At 36.3% G+C, this 16,603-nt stretch overlaps 2 protein-coding genes across 2 annotated transcripts in view; both read left to right on the top strand.

Moving 5' to 3' along the window:
- Positions 1–11,720, top strand: part of map4k6 (mitogen-activated protein kinase kinase kinase kinase 6) — a 33,685-nt gene extending 21,965 nt beyond the window's left edge. The window contains exons 17-32 of the mRNA XM_073825157.1: positions 276–309; positions 389–695; positions 797–915; positions 2,271–2,309; positions 2,401–2,485; positions 4,245–4,324; positions 6,088–6,148; positions 6,245–6,368; positions 7,817–7,875; positions 7,960–8,063; positions 8,146–8,320; positions 8,492–8,560; positions 9,695–9,781; positions 10,861–10,931; positions 11,016–11,071; positions 11,154–11,720. Of these exons, the coding sequence (XP_073681258.1) occupies positions 276–309; positions 389–695; positions 797–915; positions 2,271–2,309; positions 2,401–2,485; positions 4,245–4,324; positions 6,088–6,148; positions 6,245–6,368; positions 7,817–7,875; positions 7,960–8,063; positions 8,146–8,320; positions 8,492–8,560; positions 9,695–9,781; positions 10,861–10,931; positions 11,016–11,071; positions 11,154–11,241 (1,558 nt within the window). The 3' untranslated portion in view covers positions 11,242–11,720. The remainder of the gene's footprint in view (positions 1–275; positions 310–388; positions 696–796; positions 916–2,270; positions 2,310–2,400; positions 2,486–4,244; positions 4,325–6,087; positions 6,149–6,244; positions 6,369–7,816; positions 7,876–7,959; positions 8,064–8,145; positions 8,321–8,491; positions 8,561–9,694; positions 9,782–10,860; positions 10,932–11,015; positions 11,072–11,153) is intronic.
- Positions 11,721–12,692: 972 nt separating this feature from the next.
- On the top strand, positions 12,693–14,874 carry LOC141293124 (protein EOLA1). Its single transcript, XM_073825177.1, has 2 exons — positions 12,693–13,107; positions 14,588–14,874. Exons 1-2 carry the CDS (start codon positions 12,849–12,851, stop codon positions 14,812–14,814), a joined length of 486 nt encoding a protein of 161 aa, XP_073681278.1. The 5' UTR covers positions 12,693–12,848; the 3' UTR covers positions 14,815–14,874.
- The last annotated feature ends 1,729 nt before the right edge of the window (positions 14,875–16,603 follow it).

Raw genomic sequence — 16,603 nt, 5'->3', positions numbered from 1 at the left:
CATTTATTTATGTTTATTTATTTTTGTAGTGTAGAAGTTTTTGTCAGCTTTAATTTTGGAGCGAAATGTAAATATACCTAAAACAATTGGGGGGGGGGGGGAACAAATAGCTAGTATTGCAATCAGTTTTGAAAGAGAAAATATTGTTTGTTGTCCCTGCAAAGTTGACAGTGGATCTACAACCCTACCAACACCCTTTTATAATAAATAACATGAAAAGGTTATTGTACAGCTAAAATGATGAATTGACTAACATTTTGCGTCCTCTTTTGCAGGAGTTTGACTATAAAGAGAGGCTCTTCAGCTGAGGTAGGGGAATAATTAAAAAAAAGTTTAAAAAGTCAAATGTCTTCTAAAATTACAGAATTGATGTGCTTTTTATCCACAGCACTCACCGGATGAAGAGGATAAATACGGGACAGTGAAGAGAGTGGTCTCTTCTCCCCAACCAACAACAGTGACCAACCAAGAGAGAAAAGCTCCCACTCCTTGTCCCCTCTCCTCGCCTCTTATTGGCTCCACACCTTTAAAGAGCCCCACCCCTGACACCAACCCTGCCCTACTCAATGAATCTGCTTTGATGGTTGGTTCAACACTGTCTGACCTGTCACTTCTCACAAACTCCTCCCTCTTCACAGACTCCTTCCTCAGTCATTCCACCAGTCTAGGTTCCCTTTGTTCATCACCAACTGAAGGTGAGATATACAGCAAATTATGAGTATGTACTAATGACTAGTGGAATAGCAATAATACCAGCCTAAAATCCAAACACTGATGCAGCCGTTGTGTTGAACAGGTTTGATAGCAGAGAGCTCTGTTGCTCCAGACCCAGGAGGAACCAGGAGTAATTTCCCCCCACATGACCCTCCTCTCTCCCCAGAATGGAGCACTCTCAGGAGGAAGCCAGACGACTCTGTGAGTAGATTACAGTGGTCAAACCATATTTGACCTTTGACCTTGATGACAGCCTGTCGGAAGGTCTAAACCAGAGACATCCAAACCAAGGCCTGTGGGCCAAAGTTGCCCAAGATGAACTGTGATTTGGCCCAACATGCCATATAACAAGAGAAAAAAATAACATGCCACTAAAATATTTCATTAATTTCTAATATATACTTTAGTTTTTAGTTAAAAACAATATGTTAGCCGCTGTTTGCCAATTGCAACGCAGTGGGACTGCTAACCAATCACAACACATTTCGTTTTTCGGAAGGTGGACCTTCATCAAACCCGGAACTAATCAAGCCATTTGTGCCAGGATGGGGAGAAAGCTATTGTAATAATGTAAATTATGTGAAAAATAATGCGTTTTTTGAACCACCAAGCATGAGAGCATGTTCTAGTGCACCCCCAAAACAAAATAAACTTTGTAAAAGAGGACCCCTTTAACAAACGGTTTAATTTGACAGCAGTGGTTCTAGAGGCAAAGTTGTCTGGAATGAGTAGGTCTATTGTATGTGTGAAGAAAAAAAAACACACAACAAACAATAGTTAACACCCTTGAAAAATGTGATATCGCCCTCCAGTGGCCTATTTCTTTCAAATTTCTGACAGGCCTGTTTCATTCCATTCAAAAGTTATAGCCGTTTTAGTAAAAGCAGCCCTTCCCCTTTTAAACGTTTTGGCTTCCCTTTGAGACTGAGGGTCGAAAGTTCAACTTTTGTTTGATAATTATTGATGTTCACTTTCCAGAGAATCTTCTTGCACTGGTTTGGTTCCAATAGGGTGAAAAACCTAGGACTAGTTTGCAAAAGCAGGTTTTTCAAAAAATGCAAAATACCCCAAAAATTTGGCAGGGTGACCATCAAATCCGAGGCATGCGTTTTGTCCGGCGTGAGCCAGTGATTTAATGAGTGATTGAGGATTATGAGCGATTTCATATTTTTGATCGCTGTAGCGCCCCCGTCAGGCCGATTGGGGCGTGCCTTGGTGGGCTTGTAGGGTGGTGTAAGTACTACCATCCCTCCAAGTTTCAAGTGACTTACGGTTTGGTCTATGTGGAGGTTGCTGATCCTTGGCCGTTCTAACAATTACAATAGGGTTTCAGCGCTATGCACTTGAACCCCATAAATACAAGTGGAATTTCTTTACAAATCATCAAAAAATTGGTTATTTGTTTAAAAAAAAATACATTATATTATATGTAGTTATATATAAATATAATATAATGCAATATTAATTTTTGATTCTTGGCCCTTTATATTAAAAAGTTGAATGATGACAATCTTTCATTGTTTAATCACACTTCATTCTGTTTTCACTGATTCCAGAGTGTTGTCCATGGACTGCCACCTACACCACAAGTACATGTAAGTACATAGAATCACACCCATTCTATTTCTATTGCATGTTCTAACATCATCCTTATTGTTCTGTAATGAATCATAAATTGTCTTTCAGATGGGGGCTTGCTTCTCTAAAGTATTCAACGGCTGTCCGTTAAAGACTCAGTGTGCTGTTACATGGGTTCTACCAAAAACTAGAGGTAACGTTTGCTGTTAAGTTTAGCCGATAGAGTTGTTAGCACTAGAGCCATATTCCGCTTGCTGCCAATTACACACAAACACATACAAAACCATCAAACAACTATATAAACTTGCAAATGGTTTTGTGGTTAAAGCGTAACACAAGGGCAGTAGCAGGACAAAATAGCGGGTATGTTAAAATAGATTTGTGCATTAGTGTGAATATAGCCTATTAGACTTGCCGCTGTCTGTTTTATCATCAGTAACAAACATAGAGAAGAAAAAAGAACATCCGCTTACTGCACTTCTCTAGAAACTTTAACATATTTAAAGCACGATCTGATACTGAAAGCACTTTTTGTTTATTGCTTATAGGGTTTCTTTGTACCCTATATATATGTATATTAGCTTGAATGTTTTTGAAACTAATTAGGTAAATGTAGTATAGTTGATCGTTCTTAAGATACAGTTGGTTTAGTTTATTATTTTGCAATTGTTTGAAAGGGACTAAAACCAAAACCAGTCTTAGCACGGGTATATATATTTTAGCAACAGCCAAAAATACATTGTATGGGTCAAAATGATTGATTTTTCCCTGTATGCCAAAAATCATTATGATATAAAGTAAAAGATCATGTTCTATGAAGATATTTTGTAAATTTCCTACAAATATATATATGCACCCTCGGATTCCAGATTTTTAAATAGGTGTGTCTCTGCCAAATATTGTCCTATCCGTACAAACCATACACTAACAGAAAGCTTTCAGATGATGTATAAATCTCAAATTCAAGAAATGTACCCTCATGGCTGGTTTTGTGGTCCAGGGTCACATATAAGTAACTTGTTATAAAAATGTATATTTAAAGTCAGTAAACTCATTAATTATTAAGGGAAAAAAATGTAGATCAAGAGTTTTAGAATCAGATTGTGATTCCTAGAATCATAATCGTATCGAATCATATGATGCCTAAAGATTCCCACCCCTATTGATGAACAGATTTAATTTAGCCTAATTTAGCCATGTACTTCTAGCGAATCAAATATGGTAAAGGGAAGCTCAAAAAGTGTGGGCTTGACACGTAAGAACGAATTTCACTGGTTCTTGCGTGTCAAGCCAACACTTTCTGAGCTTCCCCTTACCATATTTGATGTGATGTGTGTATGTGTGTTGATAAATGTGAATAAAAGCCTACATTAAATCTGTTATCTGTTATATATACCATATAAAGTGATCATATCACTTCACAAGACTTGTATATGACCACTCTATTAATATAGATTACTTTTACAAAATCTTAATAAACATTTTGAAGCATTAAAGTTTTGGTGGGACTTCAGTGGAGGAACAGAAATCTCTCAGGTTTCATTTTGGGTGAACTAACCTGTCAACTACTTCAGCCACTTCATCTTCCCCATCTATCTGGAAAAATTATTTTACTTTCATATGTATTAATTCATTTCTATTCATTGTCTTTGTTATATATTTTAGAGTTATTATCTATGACTATTTAAACTGTATTTTCTTTCTAATCACATATACATACAACTGTCGCAGTTCTGACATTTAAATCTCATATATTAAAAATGAGCAGAAAAATATTGACAAAAGAATAGATTGATTAACAAAGAATTTTTTAGAAATCTTTAAGATTAATTCAAACATTTAGCTTCATCACAATTTCTGAACACAGTGAAGACATGGTGTAAAAAAGACTTGCAACAGTGTCTGTTTCAACTTTGGATATAACAAGACAGATATGCTGATATTTCCTATAGATCAATACCTTATGCTGGGTGCTGAGGAGGGCATCTACACTCTTAACCTCAATGAGCTCCATGAAGACACCATGGAAAAGGTAGCCATATTGTCTTTCTCTATTAACTTGTGGACCCTTTAATTGTTTCAGAGTGAAAATAATAAAATAAATAATTTCCAAGTAAGAAATATAGTCACACTGTTAGATAAAAAAGGCATTATAACAACATACAGTGAGGAAAACAATTATTTGATCCCCTGCTGATTTTTTATGTTTGCCCACTGACAAAGAAATGATCAGTCTATAATTTAATGGTAGGTTTATTTGAACAGTGAGAGACAGAATAACATAAAAAAAATGCAGAACAACGCATTACATTGATTTGCATTTTAATGAGTGAAATAAGTATTAGACCCTTTCACAAAACATGACTTAAAACCCTTGTTGACAATCACAGAGGTCAGACGTTTCTTGTAGTTGGCCACCAGGTTTGCACACATCTCAGGAGGGATTTTGTCCCACTCCTCTTTGCAGATCCTCTCCAAGTCATTAAGTTTTCGAGGCTGACGTTTGGCAACTCAAGCCTTCAGCTCCCTCCACAGATTTTCTGTGGGATTAAGATCTGGAGACTTGCTAGACCACTTCAGGACCTTAATGTGCTTCTTCTTGAGCCACTCCTTTGTTCCCTTGGCCATGTATTTTGGGTCATTGTCATACTAAAAAACCCATCCACAACCATGTTCAATGCCCTGGCTGAGGGATGGAGGTTCTCACCCAAGGTTCTCGTCCCGTTCATCGTCTCTTTAATGCGGTGTAGTTGTCCTGTCCCCTTAACAGAAAAACACCCCCCAAAGCATAATGTTTCCACCTCCATGTTTAATGTTGGAGATGGTGTTCTTGAGGTCATAGGCAGCATTCCTCCTCCTCCAAACACGGCGAGTTGAGTTGGTGCCAAAGAGCTTGATTTTGGTCCCGTCTGACCACAAGACTTTCACCGTGTTCTTCTCTGAATCATTCAGATGTTCATTGGGCCTGTCCATGTTTTTTTTTCTTGAGCAGGGGGACCTTGCAGGCGCTGCAGGATTTCAGTCCTTCACGGCGTAGTGTGTTACCAATTGTTTTCTTGGTGACTATGGTCCCAGCTGCCTTGAGATTATTGACAAGATCCTCCTGTGTAGTTCTGGGCTGATTCCTCACCGTTCTCATGATAACTGAAACTCCACGAGGTGAGATCTTACATGGAGCCCATTGTTTCTTCCATTTGTGAATAATCGCTACCAATGGTTGTCACCTTCTCATCAAGCTGCTTGGCAATGGTCTTGTAGCCCATTCCAGCCTTGTGTAGGTCTACAATCTTGTCCCTGACATCCTTGGACAGCTCTTTGGTCTTGGCCATGGTGGAGAGTTTGGAATCTGATTAATTGATTGCTTCTGTAAACGGGTGTCTTTTATGCAGGTAACAACTGAGATTAGGAGCACTCCCTTTAAGAGAATGTTTTTTAATCTCAGCTCGTGACACATGGGAGCCAGAAATCTTGCTGATTGATAGGGGATCAAATACTTATTCACTCAATAAAATGCAAATCAATTTATAACTTTTTTGAAATGTGTTTTTCTGGAGGTTTTTTTTTTTTTTTGTTAAAATAAACCTACCATTTAAAATTATAGGCTAATAATTTGTTAGTGGGTAAACATACAAAATCAGCAGGGGATCAAATAATTATTTCCCCTCACTGTACAAACTTATATATCACAATAAGAATTTATATCTTGCAATGTAACTTGATATAAGGCTACCACTGCCTTTCTATTTTTTAATCTAAGGAAACGTCAGTGTGTGTAAAATTTTCTTTCTTTTCCAGTTGCTTCCTCAGAGATGCAGTTACTTGTACGTGATGAACAATGTCCTCATGTCCGTCTCAGGCATGTGCAATGTTATTAACACGTCCTCATTTAATGTACCACAAAGATCTGATGTCTTGATTAACACTCTGATATCCTGTTGTCCTCTTTTTACAGGAAAGTCATCACAGTTGACGTCTCATAGTCTGCCGGCACTCTTTGAGTACCGTAGGAATATGCAGCGTAGACAGGGACATCTCGCGATTAACGCACATCGCTTGAGCACAAAGATAAACGCAAGGTTTGTACAATTAAACTTATTACATGAGCTATAATTCTTGTTTGAGACAGACTCACTGGGTTAAAACAAAAGTACACACAAAAAAAACTAAATTTTGATAATTTTACTTCTTCTATCAATTGGGTCTGATCTTACAATAATGCAGACTCTAACACAGTTTATAAACAAACTACTGTCAAATAATTTAATAATCACATTTTACACATTTAAACCAAACATTACATTTTTAGATTATTTTTTAGTCAAAAATGCAGTGCATCAGTGCTCAGTGCAGTGACTGAGATTTTTCTGCATCTCTACTTGAGATCTGACATTTATTCAGGTTTATACACAGTATTCATAAAAATATTTTTTTAAGGTGATGTGCAACCTATTCAGTAACTACTGTTTAAAAATGTGGGGTCAGTATTTAATTTAGTTTATTCAGCAAGTATGCAATAAAATGAGCTAAATGGGGCAGTAAAACCATTTTAATGTAAAATAATTCTATTAGAAATAAATGTTCTTTTGAACTTTTTATTCATTAAAGATACCTGAATAAATTATAGTGAATAATAAAAGTTTCTTGCACAGCAAATCAGCATATTAGAATGATTTCTGAAGGATCGTGTGACACTAAAGACTGGAGTAATGCCCTTATAGGAATAAATTATAATTTATAATAACTTATAATAATGTATGTTTTCTTATATCTTATTTACTTAATTTTAATCTATCCATAGCTTAGTCTTTAAAGGATTAGTTCATTCCTTAATTAAAATTTCCTAATAATTTACTCACCCCCATGTCATCCAAGATGTTCATGTCTTTCTTTCCGCAGTTGAAAAGAAATGAAGGTTTCTGGGGAAAACACTCCAGGATTTTTCTCCATATAGTGGACTTCAAAGGTGGCCAGCGGGTTGAAGGTCCAAATTGCAGTTTCAATGCAGCTTCAAAGGTCTCTACACGATCCCAGCCGAGGAATAAGGGTCATATCTAACTAAACGATCAGCTACTTTCTAAAAGAAAATACAAATGTATATACCTTTTAACCATGAATGCTCATCTTGCACTAGCTTTCCGATTGGCGTCTACGACTTCACACGTTATGTAATCATGTTGGAAAGGTCATGTATTGTTAGTTCTTTGTCTGTGGTAAAAAGGTAGGTTAGGCAAAAAAAATCTCTTATTTTCTCCTCCAACTTCGTGTAGAGCCCTTTGAAGCTGCATTGAAACTGCAACTTGCACCTTCAACCCATTGATCTCCATTTAAGTCCACTATATGGAGAATGCTTTCCTCAAAAAACGTAATTTCTTTTTGACTGAAGAAAGAAAGACATGAACATCTTGGATGACATGGGGGTGAGTAAATTATCAGGAAATTTGAATTCTGGAGTGAACTAATCCTTTAATCAGTTCCTTTAGATTAAAAGGTCTCCTAAATGGCAATAATTCTCATCTCTCTTCAGGAAGTATGCCATGTCAGTAAAGATCCCAGACACCAAAGGCTGTAGAAGATGCAGTGTGGGTGAGGACCAGTGACCTCCGTAGGAGTCTGAATCATTCTCCAGGCATTTCGTGCACATTTGAATGTTTATTTCTCTGCTTCTAGTTCGAAACCCCTACACTGACAGCGTTTTCCTTTGTGCTGCTGTTCCCACTGGTTTGGTCCTTCTAATGTGGTATGAACCTCTACAGAAGTTCATGCAACTCAAGGTGAGAAATGAGAGATAAGAGTGATGGAAATGTTAAAAATATCTGCACTGTTGCGTAACTTTCCACTCTCTCTCTCTTTCAGCACATTGCTCTGAATCTGCCAGAGGCTCTGCCCATCTTTGAGTTGCTTGTAAAGGAAACAGAAGAGCTGCCAGAGGTCTGTGTGGGGGTTAGAAGCCATCCCCGTCAAAAAGAAAACACTGGACAGCTGCATTTTGACATCATTCACCTGGATGACACACCACAAAGTATTCCAGGTGCTGCGCATGTGTGAATACATCAACAATTACACACGAAACACTGCTTTTTTTTACAAAATAAACTATTTATATGGAGAATTTTCAAGTGAATTACATGATTTGCATTGCCATAATGACACAGACTGATCAATAGTGTGTTTTGCTTCACTGAGTTATGTGACTTCACAGATGGTGAGTCTTTGGAGGTCAAGCAAGTGATTCAGCTCGACAGGGACACAGTTCTCATTGCACTGAAAAGTAAGAAAAGACATTTGAAGCAATTTTGGATGTATGCTCAATAGGGGTGTGCGATAGTGACAAAAAAGTTTTTTAATAATGATAATTAAAGGTATAGTCCATTAAAAAATTAAGATCTGCTTTTAATTTATTCAGCCTCAGGCCATCCATAATGTAGGTGACTTTTTTCTTCAGAAAAACAGTAAAAAGGATTTTTAGATGAAACTGTGGTCCTTGATGATTCATAAAATGCATAAAAAATAGAGCATATAAAGGAACACAATTTATATCTGTGGCTCCTGACGATATACAGTTGAGGTCAAAAGTTTACATACACCTTACATACATTACTCCAGTCACATGATCCTTCAAAAATCATAATATTCTGCTTAAAAAACATTTATTATTATTATGTTGAAACAGCTGAGTAGAATTTTTTCATGAATAGAAAGTTCAGAAGAACAGCATTTATCTGAAATAGAAATCTTTTGTAACAGTATTAAAATAAAATCTAAATAATAAAAGTATTAATTTCTGTCATTTCAGTTTTGTATATAATTTGGTATTGTGTATAATGTTATTAAAGCTTTTTACTTCAGATAAATGCTGATCTTTGGATCTTTCTATTCATCAAAGAATCCTGAAAAAAAGTACTTAACTGTAAATATTGATAATAACAAGAAAATGTTTCTTGAGCATCATATCAGCATATTAGAATGATTTCTGAAGGACACTAAAGACTGGAGTTATGATGCTGAAAATGTAGCTGTGATCACAGGAATAAATTACATTTGAAAATATATTCAAATCGAAAGCAGTTATTTTAAATAGTAAAAATATTTTAAAATGTTACTGTTTTTGCTGTACTTTGGAACAAATAAATGCAGGCTTTGTGAGCAGAAGAGATTTCTTTTAAAAAAACTTGAAAAGCTTACTATAGAGCAATATTTTCTGTTTATATAGAAGCACTTTTATAAAGGGCATTTAAACTGCATTTTAGTAGGCTTCATCAGCCATGCTTTTGGACTAAATTTTTGTTTGTTTTTTGCAAAGTGACTGACATACTTGATAATGGCAGCTTGCATATTGTTAATACAACAATTCTAATATTACCAAAGAGGTTCAACATTTAAAAAACAAACCGTTTTGTTTCAGACACAGTGAAGGTTGTGAATATGCAGGGATGTCCGAGTCATCAGAAGACCTCTGAACTTGCTTTTGAGTTTCCTATTCAGACGCTGGGTAAGTCCTGTTAAGGATGTAATGCATTAAGCCAGCGGTCTTATTTTAAAGGGGTCGTCGGATGCAAAACTCACTTTTACATGTGTGTTGGCAGTTTGTGTACACAACCACCCTACAATGATAAAAATCCACCCAGTGGTATTTTTTTAACCTTTAAAAGTAATATACCCTTTTTAAAATCAGATCATTCTCAGCTTCTTGTCGGTGTGACGACACACTGACAGAGGCCCCTCCCACGATAGTTTATAGACATGAGCGCCTTACCTTAGACCCGCCCTCACCGAGCTGAAACAGTCCGACTTAGATCCCCATTGTGTCGATTCAGGTGCGGGGGAAGACAAGAATGTCTCTGATTGAGCGATTGAGGTGTTCTGTTGTTTGGTAATGAACATGGCAGTAGTCATTTACTTCGAACATCTGAGCTGCTGAAGATGCAGAGGATAACGTTACTTTCGTTTTTAAAAAGGAGAGCGCCAATACCGATCTACATATGTGTCTATTCGTGCAAATCGTTGCTGATGCAGCTTCACCCACAGCAGAAGTGAGGTTTTTTTATGCATCTTTGAAAACAGCCCTTCTTAATAATGTGCTTGTTGGCCAGTTTTGCCGCTAAACGCGGCTAAATGTGGCTAAATGCGGCTAAATGGGGCTAAAATAAACATTACGGCTCATAATCCCACATCAGGGAGGGGCGGGGCGAGCAGAGCTCTTTTGCATTTAAAGGACCATGCTATAAAATTAGTTGATTTTTTGCAGAGCTGATTTTGACAAGGTAAAAGGGTGTTTTTTTAACTACTATTGAGAATTTTTAACCAAAGTATATTATAGACTTTTCATTAAGACCCTAAAGAATCATATGAACTTGTGGAAAACGGGCATCCGATGACGACTTTAAGTAACAAGTGATGTAATGCATTATTTTTAATTTACAAGAAAATATCCAAGTTATTTTTTCAAACAAGTAAAGCCAGTTATTTTTCCCCCCTCATTTATTGACTGACAGCTCTACTGTTGAGAATCAGCATTTGGATTCAGACCTCTTTCTGTTGCATCTAATGGTAATGTGGTTGTCTTTGTAGTCTGTCTACAGGACAGTGTTCTTGCCTTCTGGAAACATGGTCTGAAAGGACGCAGTTTACAAACTAATGAGGTAAACCTGACGTTTACAACAATGATCGTTTCACTTATGTATAAGGAAGGAAGAAATGATGGAATATTATGCTGTTTACCTCAGGTTACCCAGGAGATCACAGACAAAAGTCGGGTTTTTGAGGTTTTGGGAACAACAAGGTACGTTTTCCAATTGTAGTTTAGCCAATTTTGTTATAATAGACAAATGGAATCATATACTAATAATATAATGTTACTACAGGGATATTATCTTGCAAAGTACTCCTACGGATGATCCGTCTGCCATGAGCAACCTGTACATCCTCACGGGGCATGAAAGCAGCTACTGATGGGACTGAGATGCTGAGAATGCTCAGCAATAGCTGGAAACACTACAACGGTTGATAGCCCTCCCTTCTCTACTGAAGGGGTAGAGTCATCAGGCCCAAAAAGCTCCAGGAACAGAGGAAGGCATGATGGAGTCACGTACACACAGTTCTCCAGAGGCTTTGAGGACGGGAGGCGGAATTGGAGCTAATTTGGAGGCACAAGGATCAACCATGAGAGAAAGCGACCGGCGGATCTGCATTAGATCTATACTAGGTTTGAAATAACTCGTGGAACAGGCTGACTAAACAAATGAGATGTTCTATTTAATACTAGACAGTCTGTTGTAGGCCTATTCCTTGTTTCATAAACATGTTTTGGCGCAGTGGTTCAGAATGATCTTCCATTGGCCAGTAAATGAGTCGATAGAATTTTGTAAACCATTGTACTGTAAAACACCACAAGAACACAAAACTGTGAAATAAATTGAATAAATGTAAACAACAAGGATAATTTGATGAATAGTATATTTCCTGTTGTAGTCTTGTGACTTTAAAGGATCAGTTCACTTCCAGAACAAAAATTTACAGATAATGTACTCAGCCCCTTGCCATCCAAGATGTTCATGTCTTTCTCTCTTCAGTCATAAAGAAATTATGTTTTCTGAGGAAAACATTTCAGGATTTCTCTCCATAGAATGGATATGTAAGGTGCCCTCAAGTTTGTACTTCCAAAATGCAGTTTAAACGCAGCTTCAAAGGGCTCTAAACGATCCCAGCCGAGGAAGAAGTGTCTTATCTAGTGAAACTGACAATTTATATACTTTTTAACATCAAATGCTCATTTTGTCTTGTCTTTGCGATGCACATGTGTAGTCTGTGTAATCCGGGTCAACACAGTTAGGGTATGTCAAAAAACTCCCATCACGTTTTCGTCTTCAACTTCAAAATCGTACTACAACGCTGTAGGGTGATTTTTAAATTGGAGAAGAAAACAAGTTGGGAGTTTTTTGACATACCCTAACTGTGTTGACCCGGATTACACAGACTGCGCATTGCAGAGACGATACAAGACAAGCATTTGACGTAAATAAATTGTCAATTTGTTTCTAAAATAACCAATCGTTTCGCTAGATAAGACACTTCTTCCTCGGCTGGGATCGTTTAGAGCCCTTTAAAGCTGCGTTTAAACTGCATTTTGGACGTTCAAACTTGGGGGCACCATACATATCCATTATATAGAGAGAAATCCTGAAATGTTTTCTTCAAAAAACATAATTTCTTTACGACTGAAGAAATAAAGACATGAACTTCTTGGATGACAAGGGTGAACTAAGTTAATCTTTTACTGCTAGGTTTTATTTATATGTTGCCAGCAGTGGTTGTTTTAAATCACAGCACTAGCGGGCGCTGTTTCTTTATCAGTTCTCAACTCCATAACAGTGTCTTGTCTTTTTTCGAGAGACAGTTGAAAAACAGGAAACGCTTTACCCAATCGTTCGACAAGACCAAGACGCGTTTAGACTTATAAGCGGGGAACAGTATTTACAGCAGTGTTCGCTTTATAGTATCTAGTGGAATGCTAGTGGGTATTATACTGTTTTGTAGATGAAGAGATAAATGTTCTCAGTATGAGTTTAGAGGTGGCTTGCTTGTCGTTTCGCCAGCCGTACGCTACTCTTGTGTTGAACGGGGTGAAAACGATTGAGAGCCGCTGGAGGCCCCTGCTGGCAGAGATGCAGAACTGCACTCTAGCGGTTCACATCGCTCAGAAGAGCTGGGAAGGTGAGGACTGGAGACTCATCCTCACTGAAAGGTTTGGAATGACAACCGTGCAAACGGAGGAACTGCTCGAGTCTGGAGAAAGGTTCGGACGTGGTGTTATAGCAGGTGAAATTAACATTAATTTGTTTTAATGCTGGTATAATATAAGATTGGATTACAATACCAGTCAAAAGTTTATGAACAGTAAGGTTTTTGATGTTTTTTTTTTAAAGTCTCAACTGCTCACCAAGCCTGCATTTATTTGACCCAAAGTACAGCAATAACTTGAAATATTTTTACTATTTAAAATAACTATTAATATAATAACTAGTTTCTATTTGAATATATTTTAAAATGTAATTTATTTCTGTGATTTCAAAGCTGAATTTTTTGAATCATCACTCCGGTCTTCGGTGTCACATGATCCTTCAGAAATCCTTCATGAAAGTCATTCTCTTTGCTGCACAAAAAAAAAACATTTATTAGTATTATAATTTTGAAAACAGCTGAATAGATTTTTTGTATTTTTTTTATTGGAGAAATATATGTAATACACATGGTTGACAAAAATCAAACGATCCTCCATATTTTCTTTATACTTACAAGGTTAAACGAAAGATTATCTTCATCTGCATTTTTTTTTCTCATGTTTATTTGATAAATAGAAGATTCAGAAGAACAGCATTTATCATCACTTTTAAGCAATTTAAAGCATCCTTGCTAAATTAAAGTGTTTTTTTTTCTATAATTCCAAAAATATATATACTGACTCTAAGTTTTTGAATGGTAAAAGCTGTTTATTTCAGATAAATGATAATCTTTTGTATCTTCCTATTCATCAAAGAATCCTGGAAAAAAATTTACTCAATTGATATAAATATCGATAATAATAATAATAATAATAATAATAAATGTTTTTTGAACAGCAAATCTGCAATTTCTGAAGGACACTGAAGACTAGAGTAATGATGCTGAAAATTCAGTTTTCCATCGCAAGAATAAATTACATTTTAAATATATTCAAATACAAAACAGTTATTTAACCAGTGAAAAATATTTCACAATATTACTGCTTTTGCTGTATTTTGTATAAAAAAAGGCTTTGTAAGCAGATGTGCATATAAATATATATTGATATAAACTAAATAATAAACAAATACAAATTTCCACAATGGTGTAGATATTATTCAGATAAATTCAGATCATGTGTATAGATAGATAGATAAAGACAAATAAAGTGCTGAAACAATTGCTTATGTACTTTCTCAAGCCAACATCAAAGTTTGTCTTTATTATAAATATCAATAAATTGCAAATAATGATTGATAGATAGATAGATAGATAGATAGATAGATAGATAGATAGATAGATAGATAGAATCAGATTATCAAAAAAGCATAATATTATCAATCTATGGCTCTATTTGGCTCATCAAGTATTTTCTCTGCTTTCTGACGATATTATTTGCATATGTTTTTATGTGCCACTTAAGGTGTGTGTGTGTGTGTGTGTGTGTGTGTGTGTGTGTGTGTGTGTGTGTGTGTGTGTGTGTGTGTGTGTGTGTGTGTGTGTGTGTGTGTGTGTATTTACCATTGTATACATGCAGGTCTTGTGGATGTTGGGGAGACGTGGTGTTGTCCTGAGGATGTTCCCTCTGAAGAGATGAGAGACCTGGAAACAGCAGCTTGCTTGCCTGAACTCGAAATGAAATACCTTACAAGACTCTCAAACCCCCGGTGGCTTAATGAACCGATGTATTCTAGAGGCCATAAAGACGTGTGGACGGTCCACATCCCAGTTCATCTCCTCCCCTCTGCTCCTTCTCATTCGTAACAGTAAAACAAAGTATTCAGTACTGTATATGTGTCTGAGATGCTAAAACTTGTAATCCTATGTAATGTGTGCTAGTTGTTTTTTCAACATTAAATTTAAAAAGGCATTTGTTACATAGTGTTCATATAATAAGGTAACATTGAAATAGTACACAAACTATATAAGTTACAGTTGAGGTCAAAAGTTTACATACACCTGGCAGAATCTGCAAAATGGTATTTATTTTAGCAAAATAAGAGGGATCATACAAAATGCATGTTATTTTTATTATTATTATTTAATACTGACCTGAATAAGATATTTCACTTAAAATACATTTACATATAGTCCAAAAGAGAAAATAATAGTTGAATTTATAAAAATGACCTTGTTCAAAAGTTTACATACACTTAATACTGTGTTGTTACCTGAATGATCCAGAGCTGTTTTTTTGTTTTGTTTTGTTTTTGTTTAGTGATAGTTGTTAATGAGTCCCTTGTTTGTCCTGAACAGTTAAACTGCCCGCTGTTCTTCGAGAAAAATCCTTTAGGTCCCATAAATTCTGTGGTTTTTCAGCATTTTTGTGTATTTGAACCCTTTCCAACAATGACTGTATGATTTTGAGATCCACCTTTTCACACTGAGGACAACTGAGGGACTCATCTGCTTCTATTACAGAAGGTTCAAACTCTTACTGATGCTCCAGAAGGAAAAACTATGCATTAAGAGCAGGGGTTGTAAACTTTTGAACAGAATGTGTATTATTTTGCCTGAATAACATTTTTTTTTTTCATTTAGTACTGCCCTTCAGAAGCTACAGAAGGTACTTGCATGTTTCCCAGAAAATAAAATAAGATAAATATATACCGTGATCTTTAAATTCTTAATGCTCTTAATGCATCGTGTTTCCTTCTGAAGCACCAGTGAGCGTTTGAACCTTCTGTAATAGCTGCATATGAGATCTCAGAAGCATACAGTCATTGTTGGAAAGGGTTTAAATACACGAACAGAATTAGTGGGACCTGAAGGACCTGATCAGCAGGCAGTTGAACTGTTCCGGACAAACAAGGGACTCATGAACAACTATGGCTAAACAAAAAAACAGCTGTGGATCATTCAGGTAACAACTCAGTATTAAGAAACTTTTGAACTGGGTGATTTTTTATAAAATTAACAAATATTTTGTCTTGTGTACTATATGTAAACAGTATTTTATGTGAAATATCTTATTCAGGTCAGTACTAAATAAAAAAATAACATGCATTTTGTATGAGCCCTCTTATTTTGGTAGAATAATTAACATTTTGCAGATTCTGCAAGGTGTATGTAAACTTTTTACCTCAACTGTATTTCAGGGGAAGTGAGGATTCAACACTTAAAAATAGATTAATACATTCTACATTATGGGAGCATAGTTGTAAGGACATCTCATTTCTGTTTTCCTCATTACCTGGGCATCTCTGAGAAGGCAGGATTTGGGATTTGGAGAGGATTTTAGATTTGTTCAGAGCCAGATGGGCGTTCGTTCACCGTTAACCCCAATACAATGCTATTTACACGGTCTGTTTTTTTTTTTCCTGAGAATAATTTCTTAAAGTGATTATTATTACGTTCTTTTTAGGCCGTATTGATAATGTAATGAGGACGTTGCTTGGCCATTTTACGCTGTTGCATTTTGGGTAACGTAGTTTGTAGATATTTATTATCGCTGGCGTGGCGGTGCAGGAGGCGAGTTTACGAATCCTACTGCGTTGAAGACTTAGTATTAATATTCATGAGCGGAGTGTTTACTATTGGAAACTATTGACGC

This window comes from Garra rufa, chromosome 19 (genome assembly GCF_049309525.1).
Source record: "Garra rufa chromosome 19, GarRuf1.0, whole genome shotgun sequence".
NCBI classification, from domain to species: Eukaryota; Metazoa; Chordata; class Actinopteri; order Cypriniformes; family Cyprinidae; genus Garra; species Garra rufa.
Note: the sequence above shows the minus strand (reverse complement) of the source record. Positions and strands in the feature narration are given on the sequence as shown.

Bases quoted from the DNA above. Each gene is read 5' to 3' on its own strand.
- LOC141293124 (XM_073825177.1), top strand. From the start codon at position 12,849: ATGAGTTTAGAGGTGGCTTGCTTGTCGTTTCGCCAGCCGTACGCTACT. The intron at 13,108-14,587 runs GTGAAATTAACA...GTATACATGCAG, and splicing joins CGGACGTGGTGTTATAGCAG to GTCTTGTGGATGTTGGGGAG.